The 26,997-nt window shown below is 62.9% G+C and overlaps 3 protein-coding genes across 5 annotated transcripts in view; 1 reads left to right on the top strand and 2 right to left on the bottom strand.

Annotated features, from left to right (window-relative positions):
- The first annotated feature begins 3,129 nt into the window (after positions 1-3,129).
- UNC5A (unc-5 netrin receptor A) lies at positions 3,130-16,077 on the top strand. The gene is given in 18 exon segments (XM_030957136.1): positions 3,130-3,162; positions 3,164-3,242; positions 11,019-11,240; positions 11,380-11,523; positions 11,600-11,703; positions 11,815-11,973; positions 11,975-11,996; positions 12,110-12,277; positions 12,467-12,631; positions 12,716-12,904; positions 13,343-13,642; positions 13,734-13,821; positions 13,901-14,069; positions 14,141-14,374; positions 14,470-14,619; positions 14,715-14,879; positions 14,962-15,137; positions 15,343-16,077. Coding segments are annotated over 18 exon segments (2,727 nt in total). The 3' UTR covers positions 15,503-16,077.
- Positions 15,931-21,473, bottom strand: HK3 (hexokinase 3). Its single transcript, XM_030957135.1, has 19 exons — positions 21,262-21,473; positions 20,984-21,136; positions 20,816-20,864; positions 20,576-20,738; positions 20,113-20,261; positions 19,823-19,954; positions 19,439-19,715; positions 19,175-19,358; positions 18,850-19,005; positions 18,497-18,730; positions 18,106-18,410; positions 17,889-18,028; positions 17,622-17,741; positions 17,441-17,536; positions 17,219-17,318; positions 16,913-17,096; positions 16,684-16,839; positions 16,296-16,529; positions 15,931-16,169 (listed from the first exon to the last, which is right to left on the bottom strand). Exons 1-19 carry the CDS (start codon positions 21,357-21,359, stop codon positions 16,028-16,030), a joined length of 3,072 nt encoding a protein of 1,023 aa, XP_030812995.1. The 5' UTR covers positions 21,360-21,473; the 3' UTR covers positions 15,931-16,027.
- A 721-nt stretch (positions 21,474-22,194) lies between these two features.
- UIMC1 (ubiquitin interaction motif containing 1) overlaps positions 22,195-26,997 on the bottom strand; it is a 39,352-nt gene continuing 34,549 nt past the window's right edge. For 2 of the 3 annotated variants that reach the window (XM_030957138.1, XM_030957137.1), the window contains exons 10-13: positions 26,445-26,523; positions 24,795-24,915; positions 23,055-23,118; positions 22,195-22,683 (exon numbers count right to left, since the gene is read on the bottom strand). In XM_030957138.1, the coding sequence (XP_030812998.1) occupies positions 22,430-22,683; positions 23,055-23,118; positions 24,795-24,915; positions 26,445-26,523 (518 nt within the window). In that variant the 3' untranslated portion in view covers positions 22,195-22,429. The remainder of the gene's footprint in view (positions 22,684-23,054; positions 23,119-24,794; positions 24,916-26,444; positions 26,524-26,997) is intronic. The other variant, XM_030957139.1, reaches the window with a different exon arrangement.

The following is a 26,997-nucleotide window of genomic DNA, read 5'->3' on the forward strand; positions in this document are numbered from 1 at the left end:
ATGTCCCACACTGTGCCACATTATCCTGAGCCAAGCTGTCCCATGCCAGGCTGTGCTGTGCCATGCTGTCACCTGCCTGTTACACAGCACACGTGTTCCTCACACCTTTGGCCCTGCCAGTGGCACCATCAGCACCAGTGCCCACCCAGCTGGAGCATCCTCTTGTCCCATGCCCTGCAGAGCCCTGCCTGGTGCCAGGGCAGCCACATCCTGCCCCGGGGCCCTGCATTATGCATTGTTTACCCGTCAGCACCTTCCCTGTTTGTAACTCAATTAAGCAGGCGGGTTTTGCTAATACAATGGTGTTTAATATTCGCCTTCCTTAAATACCACAAATGGAGAGGGAGGCAGCGCACGGGCGATCCATTATACATGAGCTCAAATATCTACTTAAATATTTGATGGGAGTTTAGAAAATCTCAGGGCTGGCCTTGCCCGTGGCTGCCAGGGCTGGGCAGGAGGTCGGGCACGGCACAGGGCCCTTGCCAGGCTCCCTGGTGGTGGGAGCTGCCTCACCCCAGCTGGCCCAGACAAAAGTGGCACCTGGGGCATGTGGTGAGAGGTGAGCAGTGCCAGGGAGGTGGCATCCCCAGGGAGCTGGCAGCTGCAGCCCACAGAGCCTGTGTGTACCACTGCTCACCAGGTGATGCCCTCCCCCCGCCTCCCCCTTAATCCAGTCTTTTTCAGAAGAAAGCCCTGACACAATGGCTGTGGCACGTGGCTGAGCCATGACCGCGGAACACTGGAGAGGAGAATTAATTTTTAATTCCACCTTAATTACTCTGAGTAATAATCCATTTAGAGCACCCAGTGGGACCGGTGTTTCTGGCATCCCCCTGGGGCTTGCAGGACACCCAGATGCTGAGCATGCGGGGTTGGAGGCACTGGGCCAGCCAGGCGCTGCAATCTCCTCCTCAAAGACTCTGATTCCCGTGGCTCCCCATGTGCTGCAGCCCCTCACACCACCCTGGCAGGTGGGCAGGGGTCCCAGATGCCCCCACGGGCATGAGCCGGGCAGACATTGACCCTTGGCAGCAGGACTCAGGGCTCTGGCAGCTGCAGAGCAGGATCTGGCTCATCCATCCCTTCAGTTTCTCCTCAGCAAGAGGGAAAGCAAGTGGAATTAAAAGTGATCTCCTCAATCTGTATTAATTAGAGTTTATTCATTCGTCAGTGCACCCTGCCACTTCTGCACTGATGACCCAGCCACGCTGGCCCGCAGCACAGGAGGGACAATGCAGGGTGACACCACAGCCTTGGCATGGCACCGAGGGAGCTGAGAGAAGCTGAGGCTGGACTGGGCACCACCAGCACCCCCAGCTGGGCACTGGGACAGGGAGGATGCAGCGGGTGCCCAGGGGGTGGGAGTGTTGTTGCTGGCACTGCCGGCGCGGTGCCAGGAGCAGGAGCTGGAAGCCATCCCAGGAGAGAGGTGCAAGGAGCAGATGGGGCTGGCATCGCACGTGGGACCCCCAGCCCCCTCCCCACCGCGCTGCCCCAGGGCAGCACCGTGCTGGGTGCCCACCTCGGGTGCCATCTGCGCTGGGCACCCCACCTCGCCCTGTCCTGCTGCTTGCCTGGGGCTTTGGCCGCCGGGGGAGCCCGAGCTGGGGGTCCCAGCGCTGCGGGGGAACTCGCCCCCGTTCCCATGGCAGCCCCCCGGAGCTCATGTGCAAAGCGGTGACTTCAGCAGGAGCAGATGGAGCCGCAAGGAGTAAAAACATCCTGTTTCCATGCAAATGCCTTCAGTAATAACGAGCCAGCCTGAAGGAGGGCTGTTATTGCTGCACCACGGCTCTGCTTACAGGGGCTGGGGGTCTCCTCTGCCCCTGGCTCCCACCACTGTCGAGGCAGATGTCCTGGGGCTCGTGGATCTGCCTGGGGCAGCATGGTGGGATGAAAATGGGCACCGACGGGTGCCACCTCACAATCACTGCCCTACCTGTCTGCATGGCTGGTCCAGGACTGCATTGGCACAGGAGGTCCCAGGAGGTGTGAGGTGGTGGGAGATGGCTCTGCCCTCTCCTGGAGCGGTGCTGGCAGTGGGCTCGACTCTGCCTGGCACTGCCAGCACTACACTGGGGTGGAGAGAGGCCACAACACAGCCGGGCCACCCGGGAGAGCTGCGCTGGCTTCACACACGCTTCAGCTCTTGAAGGCATCAGAGCAGTTGTTAATTGTTCCTGATGCCGCTAATGAAATTATTGCTGCACGACGCTGGGAGCCACTGCCTGGCCCCTGCTGCTGGGGACAGGGCTGCTGGGCACAGCTGCTGCAGGCTTTGGCTGCCACAGGGTTTGGGGAGCACCCCGGGCACCCCGGTACAGCCTGAGCTCCCTCTGACCTTTGCCCCTTGCCCACATTGCAGCTGCCCGCTGGTGATGGCAACGCTGCTTGAGGGCACCTTGGCAGGGTGCAGGGAGGGAGCAGAGCGGGAAGGGGCCACATCCTGCGGCTGCATCCCCTGGGAGAGGCCAATGTGGCTGAGCCTGGGGTACCCTGAGCCCAGACCGCCATGTGTGGCAGAAAGGTGGGGTCCCACAGGTGACCCACGCTGCCGCAAAGATCGTGGTCCCTCTTCTGTGACATTTCCCGTGGGATGCCAGGCTGGGCTGGGGAGCATCCCTGGGCATCACCTGGCGGTGCAGCAGGGCTTGGGGTAGAGTGGGGCGTGGAGGGGAGATGAAGCTGTAGCAGGTGTGAGCTGTCCCGGGGGGTGCAGAGCCCCCGGAGAGGGGAGTGACGCCGTGCCGGGGGATGCACCGTGCCCGGGGGGATGCAAGCCGGGGGCGCCGCGCTGCTCCGCGCTCGGGGACGGCGCGGACCCCCCGTGCCGGCTCGGGTGTGTGCAGAGGCGGGGGGTGCGGAGCCAGCGGGGGGAGCGGTGCCGGCGTTGCGGGCGGGGGGCGGCGGCGGGGGCGCGCCCAGCTGTTGCGCCGTCCCTTCCGCGGGCGGGTCCGCGCTCCCGCCCCGCATTGGCGGCGCCCGGGCGGAGCGGGCGGCGCGGCGGCGGGCGGCAGCCGCGGCGGGGCCGGTGGCGGTGGCGGGGGGCGCCATGGCCCGCTGAGGGCGGCGCGGAGCGCGGCCGGCCCTGCTCCCTCGCCCCGCAGCGCTCCGCGGGGGCGCGCCATGGGTGCGCGGCCGCCCCGCCGCCGGCCCCCCCGCCGCCGCCGCCGCCGCTGCCGCCGCCGCGCCGGGGCCGCTCGGTGCCCTGCTCGCCGCTGCCCTGCTCGCCGCCGCCGGTGAGTCACCGCCGCCTCCCGCGGGCACCGCGCTCTGGGCGGGAGGGGGGACCGGCGGCGCGGCGGGGACCGGCACCGGGACTGGGCGCCGGGCAAGGTCACCCGGGGAGCGGCGGCGGGTGGGCGTCCTGCGGGACGCCGGTGCCCTCCCTGGGACGGGGACCGTTCGTTCTCCGTGCGGGATGCCCGCTGGCTCCGGGAGGTTCGGGTGCTGGTGGGGCGCCCTCCCGGAAAGGGGATGTGTCCCCCGCCCCACGGCGGGCACTGCCGCCCCCCGCCCCTCGCCCAAGCGCTGCCGCACACGCGTGTCCCGCCGGCACTGCCCCGGACGCTGCCCGCACCGGGCGGTTCTGTCGCTCCCCGCTCCCCCGGGGCCCTGCCAGCGCCGGGCAGCGGTGCCCGCAGCGCACCTGCCCCACGCGTGCTGTCCCTGCCCAAAGCGCAGCATCCCTGCCGCTGGCACGGTGCTCCTGCCGCTGCCATCACTTGGCCGGGACACGGGGGACCGCGGTGACGGGATAGCCCGGAGGGTGCTGTCACGCCGCGGGGGTGCGCGTGGGTGGCCGTGACGCGGGGAGCATGCGGGACTCTATCGGTGCTGCTGCAGACGCGGACGGTCCGGAGCACGGCTGCCCCCGGCGATGCCCCCCAGGGCAGGACCCGGCAGGAGCGGGAGCGGCCGCGTGGACCCCCGGGGCTCGGTCGCTCCGGCGGCCGGCGCGTGGGGTCGGCGGGCGGGAGCACGGTGGGCGCCCGGGGCTGGCAGGTGTCACGGCAGACGGGAAGTGGCGGCTGCAGACAAAGGACCAGGCTGGGGGCGGGGAGCTGCGCGGGGCTGGACGTGAGCTCTGCGGGGGGCCCGTGGGGGGGCGGGACACCCCTCTGCGCCCGGGGGTCCCGGCCCCCTGACCCTCCACCCGCCAGCAGAGATGTCCCCCAGCGTGGTTTCGGTGCGTTGGCGGGCACGGCAGACGCCCAGAGGGGCTGCAGCCCCAGTGCTCCCACAACCGCCTGGGCATCCCCAGGGACCCTGCGTTCCCAGCATGGCCCCGTCTGCCGGGGGACGCTGCAGAGACGGCGCGGTGGGTGGGCACGTCTTGGGGGCAGGCGACTCTCTATGGAGGGTGCTGTGGGTACCCAACCCCAGCTGGGCATGGACCACGGCTGTCCCCACAGCACCCACGGGAACTGTGAGGATGGATGGAGATGGGGGGCAGAAGGGCAGGGGGTGCACCAGAGCACCTCATGGCAGCCCTGTGGCAGGAGGTGTGAGCAGCCCGGAGGTGCCAGCCCGGCTCGGGCAGCGTGTGTGGTATTGGTCCCCATCTCTCGCTTGGCAGGCAGCTCACAGCCAGCCACGGTGTGACTGAGCCCAGTCACCTGCACAGCCACTGCTTGGCACAAACGGGGCAGGCTGGGCCTCTGCTCCAGCCTGGCAAGGCATGGCACAGCATGGCACAGCTCCCCTCACCAGGCTCGTCAAGCCACAGGCTGGTGTCCAGGCAAAGGGCCCCTGCCTGCTGGTGGAGCAGTGTCCCTGGCTGTGGGCTGCCCATCCACTGGAGCCCGCAGGGGAAGGGCGAGAACAGCAGCGAGGATTGGGGGTCCCCCATGGGCAGCAGGGAGGGGCAAGCTCCCAAGGTGGGGGCTGCCCTGCTCGGCTGCTGCACCAGCACGTGGGCAAGGGCAGGGGGGCTGGGTCCTTCCCAAGAGCTGCCCCTGGCCCAGTTGTACCGTGAGCCCTTCTCCCTGGCATCATTGCAGCCAGTGCCCGGCCCCAGCCCATCTCCTGCCCCAGCCCCACTGCGGCTCCTGCTCCAGCTCCTCTGGCTGGGGCCATGGGCTCTGCTCTAACAGCACACGAGTCACGTTGTGCTGCTGACTTCCCCGGGCTGCCAGGGACCCCCGGGCTCCAGCAGACAGCCCCCAAGCACTGTGTTCCACAGCCTGATGCCCCACAGCCTGGCAGCTCAGGTCATTGCATCATACAGCACCCTACAACCTGTGCCTGGCTGGGCACGGGTGGCTCCGTGGGGCGGGCAGGAGCACAGGGGGGCGGGCAGGGCTGGAGTGGGGCAGGGCTGGAGGGGGCAGGGCCCCGGGAAGCTGCCGGGCCCCGGGAAGCTGCCGTGCCGTGCCGGCTGTCAGCACGAGCACGCGGCAGACGCAGCCTGCCCAGGGCTGTTTGTTCTGGCTCGGTGCCACGCGGGGCTGGCACTACATCAAAGCGTGCTGAGCCTGGCAGGTGCTTGCGGGAGGGAACCGGGATGCTGACGGTGCCACCAGGGGCTGGGCACCCCCGGAGTCACTGCAGGCTCCTCATAGCCTGGCCCACCGGGTGGCCAGCAGCACACGAGACCACCCTGTTACTGAGCTGGTGCCCAAGGTATGTTGGCATGGGGATTGAGCGCTGTGCATGTCCCACTGTCCCCCTTCCCTGTGCCCAGGGGTGCACCCTCCGTGCCAGCACTGCTCTGTCTGTCAGCACGGTCGCTGGTCCATGGATTGCATGTCTGCCCGTGGGAAAGCTGAGGTGGTCTGGCTCCAGACTGGGCACACTGTGTGTCCTCATCCAGTCAGTCCCAGTTGCCCAGGACCCCTTGGCTCTGCCATCTGCCTGCTCTTTGGGGGCTGCTCCCAAGGGGGTGTCAGGCAGGTTGCTCCCCATGGGCCCCCAGACCCTGCTCTGCCGGGGCTCCTGCAGGATGGGGTTCTCAGGTCCCAGATCCCTCAGACAGCCCTTGCTGCCATAGCATTGTGAGGTGCCAGGGCTGCCATCACCACTGGGTGACACCCGTGGGTGAGAGGGGAGAGGCTGTGGGGCTGGACACTGGCACCTGGGACTGTTGTCCCCTGCAGGACTAAGGGTGACCTTGACGCTCCTCCCGGTGGGACCAGGGCTTGGCAGAGCTTTTGCTTCCCACTGTCAGTTAAAGGAGAGCCAGGAAACCTACTCGGCTTCCCGAGATCGAGACCCCAGAGACAGCTCCTGCACATTGCTCTGGGCCAGCCTTGTGTCCTCGACTGAGCTGGGGGATCCCCTCATCCTCCACTGAGCACAGGACCCCTTCCCCATGCCGTGCTGCTGAGAGGGGCTGGCAGGTCTTGGCACGAGTCCTGCTGGCACAGAGGGTGTGGGGTCTGAGGGGCTCTTCAGCTACCCAGAGCTGGTGGGGAACATGTCCCCTCTCAGGCTCTGTGCGTGCCTGGGGAAGAATACCCAGCGCTGGGTGCCGGGGCTGGTAGCCCTGCAGGCAGAGGGGGTCCCTGGGGAGGGGCCGCCACCTCCGGCTGTCTTTGGTGGCACTGGCACCATTGTCCTCAGCCCCCGGGCATGGTGCAGCGGGGGTCATGTGCGGGCACAGCCAGGGCATGCAGCCCTGGGCGGGCGCTGGGAGCCCTGCCCGCCCTGGCACATGCTAATTGCATGTAATGGGGAGAGCAGTATCAGCTCAAATCCCTAATTAGGCAGCTCCATTGTCATGCAAACCCGCCTAATTCATTCACAACCAGCACTCGCTTCATCAGCGCCCAGACGCTGCCAGGCACTCACCGGGAGACGGGCACCTCCACCCAGCCTCCCCCGTGGCCCCGGGGCTGGCACACGTGGGCCGCACGCCCGAGGGGCCCGGACAATGGCCAGCTCGTGGGGACAGGCCAGAAAACTGGGGACGCGGTCCAGGGTAGGGGGGGCACGCCCGGGAACACGGTGCCCATTGGAGCATGGAGGTAGCCTTGGCATCGTGTGCCCATCGTCCCCAGGGCTCAGCACGCGCCAGGCTGGCCAGGAGCCAGGTCCTGCTGCCCAGCACTGGCATCCGACCCTGCTGGCGCTCTGCCCAGCCCGGGCTGGCACTGGCACCGCCTGGCGTTGCTGTGGGGCTGTGTGGGGTGGAGGGCTGGGTGTGAGGGAAGTGTTTGCCGATGTCCTGATGCCCCAGGTGAGGCTCAGAGCAGCTGGGCAGTGCTGTGGCCCACACCTGGGGGTGTCCCAGAGACAACAGCAGCTGATCGTGCTCAGAGCCAGCCTCTCCCAGCAGGATGGTGCCCAGCTCAAAGCCTCAGACGAGCTTTTTGATTGTGGTGAGTTGTGCCAGTTCCCTCCTCTGCACCCTGCAGAGAGCAAAGTGCCAGCGACGGGGGCCCCTGTGTGCAGGGTTGGCACCCCCAGGCGCCCCTGGGAACAGCTGGGCACCCTCTGCCCTCCCCCGATGCCCACCCTTCCCTCGTTAAGGCCGGAGCAATCAACAGCAATTATGGCTTTAATTACCTGATGCTGGGGTGAAGGCTCAGCACCAGCAAAGTGCGAGGAAATCTTTCACGTTAATGGTGTGCCAGGCCTGGCACGACTCGATGGATGGGGCACCGGCTGGGAGCGAATCTGCGGCTGCAAAGCCCGCGGGGATTCGGGGAGGTCCGCGGAGGGGCACAGGGCTGGAGGCCGGTGCTGGCATTGAGGTCCCCAGAGTGGCAGCAGCAGGCAGGGGAGCATGCAGGGGGCGGGGGCACAGGGAGGATGGGTGGGATGCTCCATCGGGGGTGGCTGATGTGGTGGGCAGCAGTGTTCAGACAGACCCGTGCCACTGTCCCACTGCAGGCAGCCACCTGCTCCCTGCCAGGGGCAGCTGTGCCCCGAGGGCACCCAGCGGCCGAGCCGGGGCCGGCGCTGCCGCAGCCTCTCCTCGCCAAGAGCACGCTGACCTTCTCAGCATCTCCCCGCGGCAGGCACGGAGGCACCCACCAGGCTGCTCCCGACACTGCTGGGGACTTTGGCACCGTCACCCAGGCAGGGTCAGCCCCTGGAGAACCAGAGGGACCATACTGGGCCACACATGGGAGCCTGGTGTGTCCTATCAGTGCCCCCCCCCACCCCCAAAATGGGCAGTGCAGTGTCTCCTGCGGCCTCTCCTTGGCCAGTAGCACCAGTACACCTGGTGTTTCTGCTGCTGGGGAGCCCAGGTGCTACAGTGAGAAGATGTGTGACCACCTGGGGTGGCAGGAAACAGGGGGAGCTTTGTACATGGGGGGCAGGAGGAGCTGGGGGTCCCACAGTGCTGTGATGAAGGCAGGGGTGGGTGCCAGAGCTCACAGTGGGGTGTCCCCATCCCCTCTGCATCCTGAGCTGGCTGTCGCAGACTTGTTCCCCAGCCCATCACCCTTCCCCTCCATCAGGCACCTCTCGTTAGCCCACGTGTTGGGGGGATAATTGATATTAAAGCCCTGCTTAATGCACCGACTTTGCAGGCTGAGATTTATCGGCGCTGGAGCGAACCGTGCTCCCAGTCACTCCTTCGGCTGCAGGGGGAGCGGCCGAGGTTGTGCCCGGCCGCGGTGAGGGAGGGGCGAGGGGCGTGTGGAACCCAGGGCCCCCCCCCACCCCGTCCGCTTGTTCCCCGCCGTCCCCGCCGAAGTTCCCCGGCTCCCTTTGCCAAGGTGACATAAGCATCTCGCCTGTTTCCATGGCAACGCAGCGGCAGGTGAGCGCGAGGCGGATGCGGGAGCCGGCACGCGCCACGTGGGGGCCGCTGCCCACGGGGCGCCCACGCTGAGCCCGCACCCAGGGCTGGGGGTGCCACGCTCGGGGGGCACACACAGGGCCCGCAGTGCACGGAGGGGCTGCAGAGAGCGGGGCAGCCGCGGGTGCAGGGAGCCTGTGCTGGGGGAGTGTCTGTGCCGTGGGAGATGCCCACGCCGGGAAGAATGGCTCTGGCGTGGAAGGGTCCACAGGACAGGGGGCCCACAGTGCGTGGAGGGGGCTACAGAGTGTGGGGATGTGAGGTGCCCACGGAGTGTGTGACATGCATCCCCAGTGCATGAGATCCCCGAGGTGTTTGGCATAACTGTGATGCGTGGGGTGGTGGCCATGGTCCATGGGATGGTCACAGGGTGCGTGGGGGGCTCACAGTGTGTGCAGAGCCCACGGTGTGTAGGGTACCCGTCATGAGGGGGGTGTCTGTGGTGCATGGGACACCCAGATCAGAGCTCCCCTGCTCCCTCACAGGGCTCCTGGCTGTGCCACATGGCTCCATCCATGCCCACACCACAGCACAGAGCCTCACCAGAGCCTGGCACAGTGCTCAGCAGCCAAACATCCAGGGCTGGGCAGCACCCTGGCTCTGCTGCTCGCTGCACATCCCCAGCTCTGTTTGCTGCCCACAATGCACCCAGCGCCCCGCTTGGGTGGGCAGCTGCGGGGGTTCCATACCCATCCCGCCTCCTCCACGCCTTGCTGCTGGTCCCAGGCTCCCTGCGCCCCTGCACTCAGCCGTGATGGATAGACACGCAGCTCGGCAATCGCTGTACTCATTTCACGTGTGATTAAAAAGCTGGTCCCGCAGCACAGTTCACCCGGCGCGTCTGCCACAGCCGCCCGGGCGGGAGGCAGCGCGACGCTGTGCAGCAGCAAACACGGCATTTCATAAATAAATTGGTTTTATTTACCCGGAGCCCACATGCCAGCACAGGTAGCGCAGTGTGGGCACCCGGGGTGCCCGAGCAGCAGGCACAGCGGTGGGTGATGCGGCGGGCTGTGCCGCAGCCCCGCACCGGGCACCGCAGCGCCTGTCCGTGCCGTGACCCCCGGGCCGGCCCCAGGCTGCGGCTGGGGGGGGTCGTTAAACCGGTGAAATATGAAATGCCTGTATATCCCCGACAGGAGTTTTAATTAAATTAATTGCCAGTGACATTGTAAAAGTGCTGATGGGGTAATAACCGGCGCGTTATGGTCGCCGTTTATCTTCCCCGCGTAAATTAGCTGCCGCACCTTGCCCGTCCCGGCGGGCATCGCGGCGGCTCGTCGGCACCCACTGCCCGGCTCCGAGGGGCCTGAGCGGGCCGGGGGGAGCGGCAGGGCCTGGAGCCTCCCTGGGGGACTCAGGCAGGGCCCAGGGGACCCCCGTGTCGCTCGAGTTCCCGTCACGCAGGCGGCCGTGCCGGGCGGGAGCCAGCCGGGGTGGGCACAGGCTGTGGGGTCCCACGGGCACATGGGGAGTGGCTGGTGGTTGCCAAACGAAGGTACTTAATTACTGCGCATTCCGTCCCATTTAATTGCTTATTAAATCCTAACCAGCCAATTAGCAGCAGCAATTACAGCTTCATTCAGTGACACAATCGCTATTTTATCGTTTGTTAATCAAATGCTTATTTAGGGCCCTGGTTTATTAACTCTTTCCGCAGCAGGCACCGGCGGGGCGGGGGGAGAAGAGACACCTGGCCTTATCTGGGTTGGGGGATATGGATATCATGGGAATGTGCCATGTGTCCCCAGCACTGCTGTCCCCGTGGGGGCATGTGCGTCCAGCACTGAGCCATCCTCACCACCCTGGGGACAGCCAGCCCCCATGTGCCGTGTGAGTGTCAGTGGCACAGGATAGGACACACTGCTGTGCCACTCTGCTGTGTCACCACTACTTGCCCGGCATCCCTGTGCCACTCTGAGGTGCAGCAGGGCAGGATGTGGCCCCTGGTCAGTGCCTCACAGCGTGCTGGAGAAGGGGGTGGCAGGCGCCCCGGAGGCATGAGCAATGGCCCTTGTTGGTCACACTACATTTCCTTTTCATTAGTGCTAAGTGTGGACATGAGGGATCGGCAAGGGTTCAGTGGGCACAGCCACTGCGTGGCTGCTTTCCCTGATGGATGGCAGGGTGGGACAGGGCTGCCGCACTGCTGGCGGAAGGGACGGTGGGGAGGCACAGGGCTACTGGCATGTGGCTGTGCCGGCGTGGCTGATGTCCCAGCCAGGGCACGTGGAGGTGGCCGAGCCCCATCTCCCCACAGGTGCTCAGCAAAGCGCGACCGTGGCCAACCCGGCATCTGGCGCATCCTCGGACCTGCTGCCACACTTCCAGCTGGAGCCAGAGGATGTCTACATTGTGAAGAACAAGGCAGTGAGCCTGGCCTGCCGTGCCACCCCTGCCACGCAGATCTACTTCAAGTGCAATGGCGAGTGGGTGCACCAAGGTGACCACGTTACGCAGCACAGCACCGACCGCAGCACTGGTGAGCGCCAGCAGGAGCGGCGGTGCCGGCCCCGCTTCTGGGGAGCCACATGTGCCACTCTTGGCAGGGCTTGCCTGGGGCTGGGGCATTGGGGACAGCTCCCGGCATGCCAGTGTGACGTGCCACTGTCCGATCCCAGGGCTGCCAGTGATGGAAGTGCGCAACGAGGTCACCCGTCAGCAAGTGGAGAAGATCTTTGGGCTGGAGGAGTACTGGTGCCAGTGCGTGGCCTGGAGCTCCTCTGGCACCACCAAAAGCCAGAAGGCCTTCGTGCGCATCGCCTGTGAGTGTCTGCAGGTGTCTAGACAGAGTGTGGGGCACCAGCCCCAGCCCCCCATCTCACCCCTGTGCCTCCCCAGATCTGCGCAAGAACTTCGAGCAGGAGCCGACAGCCAGGGAGGTCTCCATTGAGCAGGGCATCGTGCTGCCATGCCGCCCTCCCGAGGGCATCCCCCCTGCCGAGGTGGGTGCCTGCAGCTGGGCAGGACAGGATGTGGCTGGGGATACCCCTCACCCAGGGCAATCATGGATGTGATCCCAGGCAGACACCCAGTGACATCCCTGTGCCCTACAGGTGGAGTGGCTGCGCAACGAGGAGCTGGTGGACCCGGAGCTGGATGCCAACGTCTACGTGACACCAGAGCACAGCCTGGTGCTGCGTCAGGCACGCCTGGCCGACACCGCCAACTACACCTGCGTGGCCAAAAACATTGTGGCCCGTCGCCGCAGCGCGCTCCGCTGCCATCACTGTCTACGGTATGGCCCCTCCACGCCAGTCCCCACCACGCTGCCCTGGTGTCACTCTCCCTGTCCTGTCCCTCCCTGCATCCCCTTAGCGACAGGGCGCTGACAGGTCCCTCTCCACCCAGTGAACGGCGGCTGGTCGACGTGGACGCAGTGGTCAGGCTGCAGCACCAGCTGTGGACGGGGCTGGCAGAAGCGGAGCCGGACGTGCACCAACCCCACACCCCTCAATGGGGGTGCTTTCTGTGAGGGCCAAAACGTGCAGAAAACCGCCTGCACCACCCTCTGCCCAGGTACCTGCCCTGCTCGGGGCACCGCCACCGCCCCGTCGTGCCGATGCTGCACTCCCCACTGCGCCCATTGCAGTCCCTGTCCCCACCTGATGTCTTGTCCTCCAATTCCCCTATGTGTCCGTCTCTGCCGGCCCCGGGGCAGGGAAGGGGTGGTGGCAGCAGGGCGCTGACCCCAGGCTGTGCCCGCAGTGGATGGCGCCTGGTCAGAGTGGAGCAAATGGTCAGAGTGTGGGGCCGAATGCACCCACTGGCGCAGCCGCGAGTGCTCGGAGCCAGCGCCGCGCAACGGAGGCCGGGATTGCCATGGCCCTGAGCTGGACACCCGTAACTGCACCTCTGAGCTCTGCACCCACGGTGAGCACGGCGGGGATGGCAGGGTTGTCCCCTGGGAGAGGGGACCGGGGGGTGACCATGTGTGCTGATGCCCTGCCCCCACAGCTGCCCCCGGCACAGAGGACGTAGCGCTGTACGTGGGGCTGGTGGCTGTGGCGGTGTGCCTGGTGCTGCTGCTGCTGGTGGGGGTGCTGGTGTACTGCCGCAAGAAGGGGGGCCTGGACGCTGACGTGGCTGATTCCTCCATCCTCACCGCCGGCTTCCAGCCCGTCAGCATCAAACCCAGCAAGGCTGGTGAGTGAGTGTTGCAGGGACAGTGCACCCACACTGCGTCATGGTGTCCCTCGGGCCTGCAGGTGGCCACGGACCTGCAGGTGGACATACCCTGCCAGGGGGTCTCTGGGCAGGGGCTGTCTGCTACAGGGCATCCCCTACAGGTGGGGGTCTGTGCCCTGTGGGCTCCCTGGTCTTGAGTTGATTCTTTGCCTTATGGGATATCCTGACCTAGGGACAGGAACTCTGCATCTTAGAGTCCCTGACTGTGGGGTCAGTGCTCTATGCCACTGAGGGTCAGATTCCTAGGGGTGGTGGCTGTGCCCTATGGGGTCCTCACTATGAGGCAGGGACTGTGTGCCCCATGCCCTCTCAAGCTGACTGTGCCTGTGTACCATTGCTGGAAACGCCCTGTTTCCTCCTTGCCCCGGCACCACAGTCGCTTGCTCTGTGCTGCAGACAACCCCAGCCTGCTCACCATCCAGCCAGACCTCAGCACCACCACCATGACCTACCAGGGCTCGCTCTGCCCACGCCAGGATGGCCCTGCCAAGCTCCAGCTGCCCAACGGGCACCTGCTGAGCCCGCTGGGTGCTGGACGGCACACGCTGCACCACAGCTCGCCCGCCGCCGAGGGTGCTGACTTCGTGGCCCGGCTCTCCACACAGAGCTACTTCCGCTCCCTGCCCCGCGGCACCAACAACATGGCCTATGGCACCTTCAACTTCCTGGGGGGGAGGCTCATGATCCCCAACACAGGTACAGCGGGGTGGGGGTTCCAGAGCACTGCCCAGGCCAGGCAGGGTCCTCATGGGGCTCACCCCCTGCCTGCACCCCAATTCCCACCCAGGGATCAGCCTGCTCATCCCACCCGACGCCATCCCACGGGGGAAGATCTATGAGGTCTACCTGACCCTGCACAAGCAGGAGGAGGTGAGGTAGGTGCTGGGGCTGCTGGGGCATGGGGCTGTTGGAGGGGGTTCTGTCCTGACTCACCTGCCCCCATCGCTGCCCCAGGCTGCCCCTAGCTGGCTGCCAGACGCTGCTGAGCCCCATTGTCAGCTGTGGCCCCCCTGGGGTTCTCCTCACCCGCCCCGCCATCCTGGCCATGGGGCACTGCGTGGAAGCCAGTGCTGAGAACTGGAGCATCCGGCTGAAGAAGCAGTCGTGCGAGGGCACATGGGAGGTGAGCAGGGGCGAGGGGTTTCAGGGATGGAGGAGGGACAGCCATGGCTGAGGTGCATCTCTGCCTGGTAGGATGTGCTGCAGCTGGGCGCTGAGCCGTGCACAGAGCTGTACTACTGCCAGCTGGAAGCGCAGGCTTGCTACGTGTTCACGGAGCAGCTGGGGCGCTTTGCCCTGGTCGGGGAGTCCCTCAGCATGGCGGCCTCCAAGCGCCTCAAGCTGGTCCTGTTTGCGCCGGCCGCCTGCCCCTCACTCGAGTACAACATCCGTGTCTACTGCCTCAGTGACACCCAGGACGTCCTCAAGGTACTGGGGTCCCCAACGTGCCCATCCCGGCTTGGAGCGAGAACTGCACTCCTGGTGTGCAGCATCTCCTGCCTGACTGCTGCTTGTGCTGGCAGGAGGTGATCCAGCTGGAGAAGCAGCTGGGAGGGCAGCTGATCGGAGCCCCCCGGGTGCTGCACTTCAAGGACAGCTACCACAACCTGCGCCTCTCCATCCATGATATGCCCAGCTCCCTCTGGAAGAGCAAGCTCCTCGCCAGCTACCAGGTGAGGAGTCTGGCCGGTGTGTGGGGATGGGGATTGAGGTGTAGGGAGGTGTCCCTGCCACTCTGACACCCACCAGCTCTGTCAACCCACTGCAGGAGATCCCCTTCTACCACATCTGGAGCGGGTTGCAGCCCTTCCTGCACTGCACCTTCACCCTGGAGCGCCTGAGCACCAGCACCTGTGAGCTGGCCTGCAAGATCTGGGTCTGGCAGGTGGAGGGAGATGGGCAGAGCTTCACCGTCAACTTCAACATCGCCAAGGTGAGGGCAGGACTGGGCCACTCCTTGGGGGGCAGAGCATTGCTTCACATCCCCTTCCCTCCCTGCTCGTGCTCTTCCCTAGGACACAAGGTTTTCAGACTGGCTGGTCCCCGACGAGGTGGGCACCCCAGCTCTGGTGGGCCCCAGTGCCTTCAAGATCCCCTTCCTCATCCGCCAAAAGATCATCAGCAGCCTGGACCCACCAGGCACACGGGGAGCCGACTGGAGGACACTGGCACAAAAGCTCAACCTTGACAGGTAATGCAGACTGAGGGCAGTGCTGGGGATGGGGTGGTATGCTGGATGGGGGCAGGGGTTCTGGTCTCATCCTGCACCTATGGATGGATGCTGGAATGCTGTGGGATCCCGGGAGATGGCTGCTGAGCAAGGTGAGGCTAGCACCTTGATAATGGGATGTGGAGCCATCCCTGTGCCCTGACATGGTCCTTCTGTCCCCTTGCAGCCATCTCAGCTTCTTCGCCTCGAAGGCCAGCCCTACAGCCATGATCCTCAACTTGTGGGAAGCACGGCACTTCCCCAATGGCAACCTCTCCCAGCTGGCTGCCGCCGTGGCCGAGGTCGGCAAGCAGGACAGTGCCCTCTTCTCAGAGGCTGAGTGCTGAGCATGGCGGGTCCCAGGGGACCACCACCATGGGGCTAAGGGGGGCCCTGGCTGGCCCACCAGGCTCCTACTGCCCCACAGCACACGAGGAGGGCTACCTGGCCCCCTTGGGAGGGCAGGATGCCCTTGCCCCATGGCAGTCAGGCCCCTCCAGCACTGTGGCGTTGGGACTCAGCCCAGCCCTGGGGGTCCCAGAGCCCCACGGTGGGGGACTGGGGGGGCACGGGGTGTGCGTCGTGCGTGCGGTGCCGTCGTGGTGTCTGCGTGTGGGGCCAGGCGGCCCCAGGCCCCGTGCCGTGTTGTGTAAAGCCCGTTTTTTTAATTCTGTATTAAGTGCATTCAAGTATTTACACTTGGCCTTATGTACATAGCGGTGCCGCGGGCGGGGGGTCTGCCGGACGTGAATGTAAATAAATTCGATATATATTGCTACGTGGGGCTGTCCCCGGCCATGCCCTGCCCCACACCCCTCATGATCCCCCCAGAAGCTGGAGATGCAGACCAAAGAGCTTTATTGGAATGGTGACTATTCCATGGCGTTGGCAGCGCGATCGGCCACAGCTGCTACGAGCGCGGCCCCTTTCCCTGAGCCATCCTCTGATAGCATGAAGGTCACATTACACTTGGGTGCCAGGTCCTTCAGTGTCGTCTGGAGGTTGGTGGAAAAGCTAGGCAGGATGGAAGGGGAGGGTGAGGACTGATACTCCCACCCTATGCACACCATGCCTCCCACCACAGACCCCTTCATAGGGCAGGATCCCCCATGGGTGCCTGCCGCCCCTGGCCCCACTCACCATGGGTGCAGCTTGTACAAGGTACCATCCACCCCAACAGTGACAGACAGTTGGTCCACGCCTCGGCTCTCCCTCATCTTCTCCACCACAGCAGCCAAGCCAGCAGCGCAGAGCTGGGCCGCGCGCAGGGACACGGTCTGGCACACCTCCTTCATCAGCACGCTGTCCTCAAAGCTGGCATCGAGCTCCAGTTCGTTCAGGATGGCCCGGATCTGCCGTAGGGCCAGCCCATTGCTGTCCAGACCAATGCATTGTTAGCAGCAGAGTCCCCATCCCCATCAATGTCCCCATCACCCTGTCTGTGCCACATTGTGTAGCCTGGCTCCTCACCTGGTGTTCTGATACCCCCACCCTGGGTTCAGGGAACCCATAGGAACCCAACACTCACAGCTCGATGGTAGAGAGGAACTTGGTCTTGAAGATGTCCTTGGTCTGGAGTTTGGGGCAGGGTTTCCCTTGGAACAAGAGGTCTTTCTCTGTCATTACCAGCAGGATCTGGCGCACGATCTCACCCAGGTACATGCCGCTGATGAGCTTCTCAAACCTATCCAAGGCACAGCCTCAGCTAGGCACAGCCACCTGCTCCCACCCCCCTCTGCCCCAGGGCCCTCACCCACCTCTGCTTGCCTGGGTTGATGGTGGTTTCATCCACCACCTGGTCGAAGTGGGTGAAGAGATGGTCTAGGCAGCCGTTGTCCCCAAAGGCCCCCCACTCCATGTTGATGCACATGCGGCCCTGGTCCCCCTCCACAGTGCCCACGTTCTTCATCTCCTCCATGTAACAGGCATTGGTCCCCGTCCCTGCAGGCCCCATGCTGGTGTCACCCCCATAGCAGGTCTGGTAGAGGCATGTGGCCATGCCATGGGGGGTAGAGGGGTGGTGAGGAGATGGGGAACCTCCTGGATGCAGAGGTGCTCCTCACCCACAATGAGGCCGATTTCACATTTGGGGTCATCATAACCACAGGCCATCATGGTTCCCACCGTGTCGTTGACCAGAGCCACCACCTGCATCCCTAAGTGCTGCCAAATAGGAGATGGAAACACGTGGTCTAGTGGCATCCAGACACCTCCTGAGGCGGACACTGCCTGGATGCAGGTCCCCCTGCCCCAGGGACAGGGACAGGCCACCAGACATTCCCTACCCGTTTGCGCTTGGCAGCGTCCCGCAGCAGCTGGACAACGTCCTGTCCCACGCAGCCTGAGGCGCTGAAGCCTTTGGTCCAGGTCAGCAGCAATGCCTGCAACAGTGGCCGGATCAGGGGCCAGGGCAGCACACATCCTGGGGTCCTTCCCACCATCCTGGTGCTGGAGCCACCCCCTCACCTTATCCAGGCCCACTTGCTGGCAGGGGAAAGAGAAGGTGAAGCCAAGAGGCAGCATTTGTGCCACCAGGTTCTGCTTCGTCTGGAAGTCTATGATGCAGTCAATGATGTGGTCAAAGAGCTGTGGATAGTGAGCATGGTGAGCATGGTCTAGGGGGGGCAACGCTGGGGGGGCCTCTCCCAGCCCCATCATGGCACCATGGAAAGCAAGTAGGAAGGCAATGCCCACACCCTCGCCCAGCCACTGGTCACAGGTCCTCAGCCTCACCTCCTCGCCACTGCCTTGCATGATGCCAACTGGGATGACGTAGATCTCGCTGGCCATGGTGATGCCTGCCTCTGTTATGCGCACCACCAGCACACGGAAATTGGTTCCCCCCAGGTCCAGCGCCAGGAAGTCACCTTTTTCTGCAGGGAGCCAGTACATTGCATTAGCAGGGCCACAGCCTCCTCAGCACCCCATTGCCAGTGCCCCTGTCCCTTACCAGTGCCATCAGGTGTGTGAGTAACATAGGTGGGCAGCATGCGGACAGAGGCACTGGGATTGGTCTCCTTACCCAGGCCCTTATCCATCTCCTCCCTCATCAGTGCCTGGACTTTCACCAGGTCATCGCGGCTGAGCCGTAGTGGGGCCAGCACCTCGTCCACTGCACGGCGCTGGGCTGCCAGGCGCAAAGCCACTGCTGTCACCATGGCTGCCCCCCGCCCAGAGCCATCTCTCGAGGCCAGGATGGTGGCCATGCACTCAGGGGCCAGTAGCCTTGACACACTCAGCACGATCTCCTCAAACCTGCCCAGGATGAAGGATAGCATGGGCTGGGTGTGAGGTATCCCACTGGGGTAGCACCCCACTGGGAGCCCTGTGTTCCTCATCACCTGGGGTAGCTTGTGAACAATTCTCCTTCCACCCCCACGTTGACCATCAGCGACTCCAAATCCCGGGTCTGGCACATGTAGCTGAGGATGGCAGCCAGCCCAGTGGCGTGGAGTGTGGCAGCACGCCCCACCACTGCCCGGCAGATCTGCTGCATCCGGCCGCAATCCCGCTCGCTGGGCTGTAGTCCCAGTGCGTCCAGAATCCTCTTAACTTCAGTTATGCTGTCCTCGTTGCTAGAAGGCAGATCACAGCCTTGCAGCAACCTGCAGGTTCACCAGCCTGCAGCCAGGAACACCCATCCATCACCCCCCATCCTCCCACCCCCGGCAGCTCCTGGTCCTCACACACTCACTTGACAATCTCCAGAAGATGCTGCATTGTGAACACTCCCTTCTCCTTCAGGATAGCAGCATCGGCCCCAGTGAACATAGCTTTCTCAGCAGTCAGGGCAATCAGCACGTGCCTGACAATCTCCCCCAGGTACAGGGTGCCCACCATCTTCTCAAACCTGTGTGAGTTTGAGCCCACATGGGAGTCAGTCGTGCCTCCCTAGCAGCACCCCTTGGCCCTTTAAGAGCACCCAGGAGCACTGCAGGAGAATGTGTGCTCCTCTTGGTGGGGCCTGACATGCTCAGGGATAGATGGGGAGCCTGTCCTTTCTGGGGGAGAAAGAGCACCTCTTTTCCCCAGGGTTGGAAGATTCCTCATCCACAGCTTGATCGTAGGGTGTGAAGAGGTCATTCAGGGCACCATCATCCCCAAAGCAGCCCCACTCAGTGTTGACACACATCCGCCCGCTGGTCTCGTCTGTTGTTTCCACCAGGTACGCCTCGGCCATGAAGCAACAGTTGGAGCCCTTGTCTGCAGGAGTGATGGGGCTGAGCACCAGCACGCCCCCCCCAGCACCCACCGCCATGGCACACGCCGTGCCCAGCTCTCACCTGCAACCATGCCGATCTCACAGGCTCTCCCCTCCATGCTGCAGGTCATCATGGTGCCCACAGTGTCATTCAGCAGGGCAACAACTTCCACCTGGCGGGACTGGCTAGGAGCAGATTGAGAAGATTTCCTGCTCTTAAACCAACCGCCTCCCCCACTGGCCTCCCCCTCCTTATCTGGCCTAGCCTGCTTATCGATGGCTGCCTGCAGCAGCTCCACCACGTCCTTCCCCACCACACCACTGCAGTTGAAGCCCTTGGACCAGGAGAGGAGTTCTGCCTGTGGAGAAAATGTGGTGGAGCCATTGACCTCTGGCACCAGGGCGGTTCCTCTCACCAGTGCTGCTGTGCTGTGGTCACAGCCTGGGACAGGGCTCTCCCCCTCACCTTGTTCAGCTGCGTCTGCTGGCAGGTGAAGGGGAACACAAAGCCCAAGGGGAGGTATTGCTCAGAGCTGGTGTCAGGGCTGGTGGTCTCGGCCAGGAACTGGGTCACACATTGTGCAATGAAGTCAAAGAGCTGCAAAGTCATGACTGGGAGTAAGGGTGGCTTGCCTTGCTCAGTACCCAGGCTGTGAAAGGCAGCCTTGAACTCCAACACCAGCCCGATGCCCTGCCGAGCCTCTGTGATGCTGGGCAGCCCAGCACCAGCCTCCCTTTGCCATGGCCTCCTCATACCGCTTCCCCCTCGCCCTGCGTGATGCCCTCTGGCAGGTCGTAGATCTTGTACATCATTTGGGGGCTCAAGTTTCCATCTCCGTAGAGGGTCACCAACAGGGTCCGAACCTGGCTCTGGCACAGCTCCACCACCAGAAAGTTGCCCTTCTCTATGGGGAAACAGAGACAGTGTCAGGCAGAGGCCATCCCTGTGGCAGATCTCCCAAAATCTGCTCCTTGCCCTGTCCCAGGGACAGTCACTGACCCATGGAGGAAGCTCCTGAGAGCCTGAGACTCTCAGAGGGGCCAAGGAAACAAGCTTCTGGCTACTGCCCCTGCACTGGGGAGTGGCAGAGAAGCTTATGGACCCCATAACTGATCCAAGAGTGGTTTACCCCTCCCCAGCATCCCCAGGGTCAACTCCAGTGAGGTGTGCAGGGCTGCCGGTAGCAGAACAGTTCATCCTCAGGCTGGGCTGCCTTACCAGTGCCGTTGGGAGTGGAACAGATGTAGGTGGGCAGCATCCGCACTTTGGCCTGTGCATGTGTCTGGCGGCTCAGCCCCTTGCACATGTCCTCTATCATGTGGCCCTTCATAACATGCAGCCTCTCCAGTGGGATGCTGAGTGTTCGCAGGGCTCGTTGTATCTGGGGATGGTGCATTAGGGCAGAGGTGCAAAGACTAAGGGCAGGGAACTTACAACTGGAGCAGGGATGGGCCTTACCGGTGTGCCGTGGGAACTATCACGGCGCTGGTTCAGATTGCCCGCTGACCTGCATGGAGGGAGGTGGCATGTCACCCACTGAGCTCTGGCCTGCAGGACAGGACAAATGCCTGCCCTTGCCCAGGCACACAGTGGGGCTGGGGGGCCTGTACCCAGCTCTTCTCCCACCTGCTGTCTATGTCCATGGCCATTGAGGGGTCCATATTGTCGTCCTTGTGCAGTACCTTCACACTGCCCCTGCGGTCGTGGAGGAGGAGGCTCTGCCCCATCACGGTCATAGGGCCGAGCGTGGGGGCGGAGGAAGCAGAGGGTCCCCACGACCTGCAAGAGGCCAGAGGCTGATGTTTCTCCCCTGCAACAGTCTGAGGGATCCGGGGAACCTGGCGGCCCCTCCCCGGCCCCACAGCGGTCTCCGCAGGGCAGGAGCCGCTCACCGGCCCACGTACCGGCTGTCCTGCTCCTGCGCGCCCAGGCCTTGGTCTGCTCTGTCCGCCCCGCCGGGCCGGCCATTGTGGGATGTGGGCCGGGTGCTGCGACTGCCCATGGTGGCGAGGCAGGGGCCGGTGTTTGGGGCCGGTGTTTGGAGCCGGTGTGGGGCCGGGGCCGTTGGTGGCCGGGGCCGGTGTAGGGGCCGATGGTGGCCGGGGCCGGTGTAGGGGCCGGTGGTGGCCGGGGCGGTGTGCGGGGCCGGCGGTGGCCGCGGCCGGTGTGAGGGGCCGTTATGGGGCCGGCGCCCGTGCCGGCGCGAGCGGGGCCGTTGCCGGCGCCGTCCCCCTGGCAACAGCCGCGCCCCGGCCCGCCATTGGTCGGCCCGCCGCGAGCCGGCCCCGCCGCGGCCAATGGGCGGCGCCGCTCCGGGCCCCACCCGCGTGAAGGGCCGCTCCCCGCTCGGCGCTCCCGGCCGGGCGGCAGCGCCGTTTAAAGCCCGGGTTTAATGAGCTCCGCACCCGCTCGTGCCATTAATTAGCCATGGGTCGCCCTCCCCCGTTCCCCGTGAGGATGCTCTCGGGGAGCAGATCCCTCTAAGGCCCGGTACGACGCAGGCAAAGCCCCGCCGCCCCGGGGAGCGACCGAGCCACTCGGGGACAGGGAAAGCACCAAGGACACGGGGACACCTCCGGTCCTTGCATCCGCTGACTGCGGCTGTCAGCTGGCACCAAGGTGCTCTCTGCCCCTCCCGGCTGGGAATGTCAGTGCTGTGCTGCCGCACAGAGCACAGGACACTGCAGCCTCTGCCCCGAGCCCTCCCACCAACCCCAGCTCCAGGAGAGGCTCCTGGCAGTGTGACTGGGGACCCACCGTCTGCTGCTGCTTCTACTCTCCTCCCTCCAGTGCCCTCCCATTCCCCAGAGAAAGCCAGCACAGCTCTGCCGTGGTGCTGCAGTTTCATAAAAACATACATAAATATATTTCCATTTCTGTCAGAGAGAGCAAAGCTGCACAGGCACCTATAAAACACACAGTCACTTCTCCACCCAGCGCTCCCAGCACAGGTTTTATAAAACATATAAAAGGGCCGCAGGAGACAAAGGCTGCAGGTGAAGCAGGGGTACAGTGCCAAGACCCTCGCTGGGGCACAGGGAGCAGCCGGGGGTCCCTGCAGCATTGCCACCCTCAGAACTTGTGTCTTCTCCGGCGGCAGCCTCTGGGCCGTTGCTGGCTGCCCGCATGGAGAGCCGTGCATGGCTCCGAGTCCACCACGCCATCCATGGCTTCCAAGGAGATGCCGGGTTTGGCACGGGAGCCATGGAAAGGAAGGTGCTGAAGGGAGATGGGGCTGTCTGCTGATGGCTCCCCATCAGCAGCTGAGAGCGTGGGAGAGGACTGCTGATCTCCTAATCCAGTGAGGGGGGTCCCCGTGTCAGCACCTGCAACAAAAGCACACATCAGCCCTCCTGTGAGCAATGGGTGCTGCCAAGAGCACCTCTCCCCCATCTTCTCCCCCTGTCCTTGGATCCATGCAGGGAAGTGCTGGTGCACAGACAGGGACAGCAGAAGCCTCCCACATCCCCCGGGAAGCTGGACATGTCTTGGGGCAATGGTTTAGAGGACACCTCTATTCCTGCAAGGGCTCTGGTGTGGGTCCAGTGGGCACACATCCAGTGGGTACTGCTAGGAATGTGTGCAGCCACCTGGGGAATTTACTCTCCCAGAACAGCCCAGGCCGAGCTAGGACCAAAAGGGGAGAGCTGGGAAAAGCAGCCCTGACCCAGCCAGGCTGGAATAGGAAGTTTTCCACCTTCAGATTTGCTCTCCGAGAGCTCCAGCATCCTGAGGAGTCCTCTCTCCTGCCTTCCAGTGTCCTGCCAAGGAGAGAACAACCATCAGAGCACTGCCACGAGGGAACCCCTTAGCCAGGATGGCCTCGTGGGCACTGGTTCCCCCAGCCCTCAGGGTCAGGCTGGGCACAAGAGGGACTGCAGTAATCAAGCAGAATCTGGTAAAGAGGGAGGCCAGGGTTCAGGATGCCATCCCCAAGCCCAGCCAGCAAGCACAGGGCTGTGATAAAAGGGGGCATCAGGGGCTCTGACACCACTGGAACACATCCCCCAGCACTGCATGTCCTAGGGCAGACTTGTCCCACTCTGTCCAAGGGTATTGGTGCTTGGTGCTGGAGAGAAGGGCCTTCCTTCAGGGCACAGCCAGACCAGGAACACACCTTGTACCCTCTCTCTGCCCCTGGGAAGATGCAGCCATGCTGGTCACACATGCCAGGGGAAGACCACTTGGCCTGGTTGCTTTGAGCCTCACTGGCCCAGCAAAGTCCCCTCTCCTGGCTGCTCCCTGCCCCCAGAACTGCTCTGGAAGGCACTGGCATCCCGGCTGTGGTGTTGGAGCTGCAAATCCCCCCAAAATGGGCCATTTCAGGAAACTGCAAGCCCAATTGTGCCATTAGGAAGCTTTGCAATGGCCCAGCCAATGCCCAGGCTTCCCCAGTGAGCTGCCACTCCAGTAAAAGACAGGGCCAGAGGTAACAGAGCCTTGCTGAGCCTTCCCAAAGAGCCCCCTGGCTTCAGCATCTTTCCCCCATACCCTGTGCCTGCTTGCAGGACCCACACACCAGCCAGCTGTGGGGCACAGGGACCCAAAGAGCCCCCCCAGAGCTGGTCACATGCAGGAGCAGCCATGCCCTGCAGTACTCTGAACCACACAGTGCTTGGCTGTATCCCAGCCAAAATCATCAACCAGAAATCTCATCATTTGCATCTGAATCCCCAAAGGGCTGAGGTCTGTGATGGATTTAAGGGATTATACAAAACTAAGACATCATGTTGCATCTTCATGCCGTGAATCACATTTCTGAGCGCAGGCAAAGCTGCAGCACGAGGCTTTTGCCCGCAGGAGCCAGCAGGAAGGCCTGGAAGGACCCTCCGTGCTCCCCTGGGACTGCCACGAGCAGGAAAAAGCACGGTGGGGGCTAACACCTGGCGAGTGACTGTGAGGCAGCTGCCACCCACGCTCCTGCCTCCCACCTCCTCTAGCAAGGCACGTTCCCCACACCCAGCACACCTCCAGCACACTCACTCCCCCACAACTCCCCTGGGACGCTGCTGCTCGCTCCCAGCACTGAGCAATTTCCCCTGCTCTGGCTCTAAAGCCTTCCCCGTGGGAATGGGCCTGTGGATATCCAGAGAGGTTTGTCATGCTGACGCTGGCCTCCCCTGCATCGACATTCAGCAGAGGAAGGCTGCAGGACTGAGGCTGTGCTGGCTGGCAGCAGGACAGCCCTGGCTGCCTGCCCACTGGAGAGGCTGCTGGCAGCTCTGCTGGATTAGCTCACCCCTGGGACCGCTCCGTGCTCCCACAGACCGTCGTGGGAAGGAGGGCAATGAGTTCTCTGTCCACAGCAGCCCACAGGGACAGGCAATCCTACACCAGGTCAGCTCATCCCTGCCAGCCAGGGAATCGGCTCCTGCTGCCAGCCCAGCCCCACAGCCAGCACAAAGCAAAGGGGATGGTGTGCAGGGTCGCCCCTCACCTTGGCTCTTCGCAGCCTCCTGGTTCCCTGAGCTTGCCTAGCAGCCTGAAGGCAGCTGTCCACGTGCCTCTGATACTGCAGCAGTGGCACCAGTGACTTACAGAGGTAGCACTTCTCACACCTGCCAGGCAGCAAAGGACAGAGCACTGCATTAGGATTCACCCTGCACCGGGCTCCCAGACACCAGCAGTGACTCTCCTCCCCCAAGCCATGCCGTGGAGAAATCGTGTCACCAAATCGTGTCACCAAATCCAGTCTCACCCAGTGGGGTCAGACCAGCACCAATCTCAAAGACTGAGTGATTATCAGTTCTCCCTGCCTGCTCCTCTGTATCCTGCTGCTGCAGCAGCGGGACAGTAATCAAATCTGCTCATCTAACTATCTCAAACACCACTGATTTTTCCCCAGACATAAAGCACCCTGTCAAAATCTACAGAAATGAAGTGCAAGGGCTTTGCAAAGGGGAGTTAAATTCTGCCTGAAAAGCAAACCAAGTGTGTTAAATCAGAGAGACATTTTACCAGGGCTGGATGAACTTGTCTGACTAGTAAATCAAGCCTTTCTCTGCACTGTCTCCATTTTACATCATGCCATGCAGGGAGAGGAATTGCAGAGCACATGCTCCTGCTGGGGGGGTTGGCTCAGCTTGTTTCTCAAACCCCCTCGTTTGGGTGGAAGATGCTCAGGCTCACACAGGACAACTGAGTGTTCTTGGGAAGAAGATTATTCTGGGTGAAAGGAGATGAAGGTCAGGCATAGATTTACACAGCTACACTCACTTCCACACCAGCTCTCAGCAGGGACTGAACCCTGCAGAAGAGGACACTGGCTCTTCAGGAGGGAAGCTGCATTCAGGAACGGACTATCTCCAAGAAGAGACAAAGCCCCCAGGGACCAGCCCCAGCAGCATTGTGTTCAGTTTGATAGTGGTACTCTCTGAGTGAAACACCCCAGGCTCTAAAATGCATATGGAGAGCCCCCATCGAGCAAAACTCTGCAGCACTTTTTCCCGTATTTTCTTTCCAGTCAGTGCTGATTACCCAGATAATGTGTCTAAACAGAAGCTGTCCTCTCTATAATTAGCCTAATTCCATTAGTGATGTTGCCATCCACTGTTTGTAACAGCAAAATTGCTTCCATAGCAGGGATTTTACTGTCAGATCCTCTCTTATGATGCTTTGTGTGGGTGGCAGGAGGAGGGGCTGCATGGAGAGAGATTAAACAAAGCCACTGCTATTCAGAAAGTCTAATTTAATTAAGAATATCACTACAGGTGCCATGTTGACAGCCTCCATGTCCTGGCCTCTTCTTTTCCCGGGGTTACCAAGCTCAAACCTCCCATCAGAAACTGGCTGAGTTAGCACCATTTTAGCTACAGCTCCCCACCAGCAGCCATGCGCCCCTGACCCGGCATGGATTGGGCTGAAAGGAAATCAGTGCAAAAATAAACAATCTGAGAACAGCAAATTCCTCTTGCTTCAGTTTAAATATAGCCAGCACTGCAACAAGAGGCACTGAGGAAAAGCAATTTCTTAGGGAAACACTGTCATAAGGCCAACGGCCAGCATATGTACAGGAATAAAGACATCCATAGCCAAGCTAGTACAGAAGCACAGAAATAATCTTGGAGGAGCAGGCATACCTACTTACTTGTCAATGTCTGAGGATGGTGGACTGCTTTTACCACCGGCAGCTTTATTTCTTGCCTCTCTCTGACGCCGGGTGAGCACTGGAGGAAAACCAGAAAGGGTTAACAAAAAGGGTTACTACCATTCACCCCAAACCATCCCTACATCATGCTCAAATGCACCAAGTTTCCACCACTTCCACTCAAAGCTGCAGCAGAAGTGATGGTAGAGCTGAAGAAGCAGTGGACTGGGACAAGCAGGGTTTTCTTTCCTGCGGAAGAGGTTGCTGGACAAGTGTCCTTTTTTCCTGGGGGGATTCTGAAAAATTTACCTTTCCCAGACTGGGGAGCCAGCTGACCACTTCACACCTAATTTGCCAGAAACAGCTGGATTGACAGTCTGTAGTTTACAGGAATTTCAGAGCTGATGACAGCAGTGTGATAGCCTGAGAGCAGCGTTACCCAGCTGCTCTGGCAGCACAGCCCAGCTCCCTGCCAAGCCAGGCTCCCGTGCCTGCTGCAGGGAGGGACAGTGCCAGCTGTGGGCTCAGGGGAATGCAGAGCTGAGGCACGGGC

This window comes from Camarhynchus parvulus, chromosome 13 (assembly GCF_901933205.1).
Source record: "Camarhynchus parvulus chromosome 13, STF_HiC, whole genome shotgun sequence".
Taxonomy (NCBI): Eukaryota; Metazoa; Chordata; class Aves; order Passeriformes; family Thraupidae; genus Camarhynchus; species Camarhynchus parvulus.

Bases quoted from the DNA above. Each gene is read 5' to 3' on its own strand.
- HK3 (XM_030957135.1), bottom strand. From the start codon at position 21,359: ATGGGCAGTCGCAGCACCCGGCCCACATCCCACAATGGCCGGCCCGGC. The intron at 17,319-17,440 runs GTAGGGAATGTC...CCTATTTGGCAG, and splicing joins ACGCTGCCAAGCGCAAACGG to CACTTAGGGATGCAGGTGGT. The intron at 17,097-17,218 runs GTGAGGAGCACC...TGGGGCCTGCAG, and splicing joins TGAAATCGGCCTCATTGTGG to GGACGGGGACCAATGCCTGT.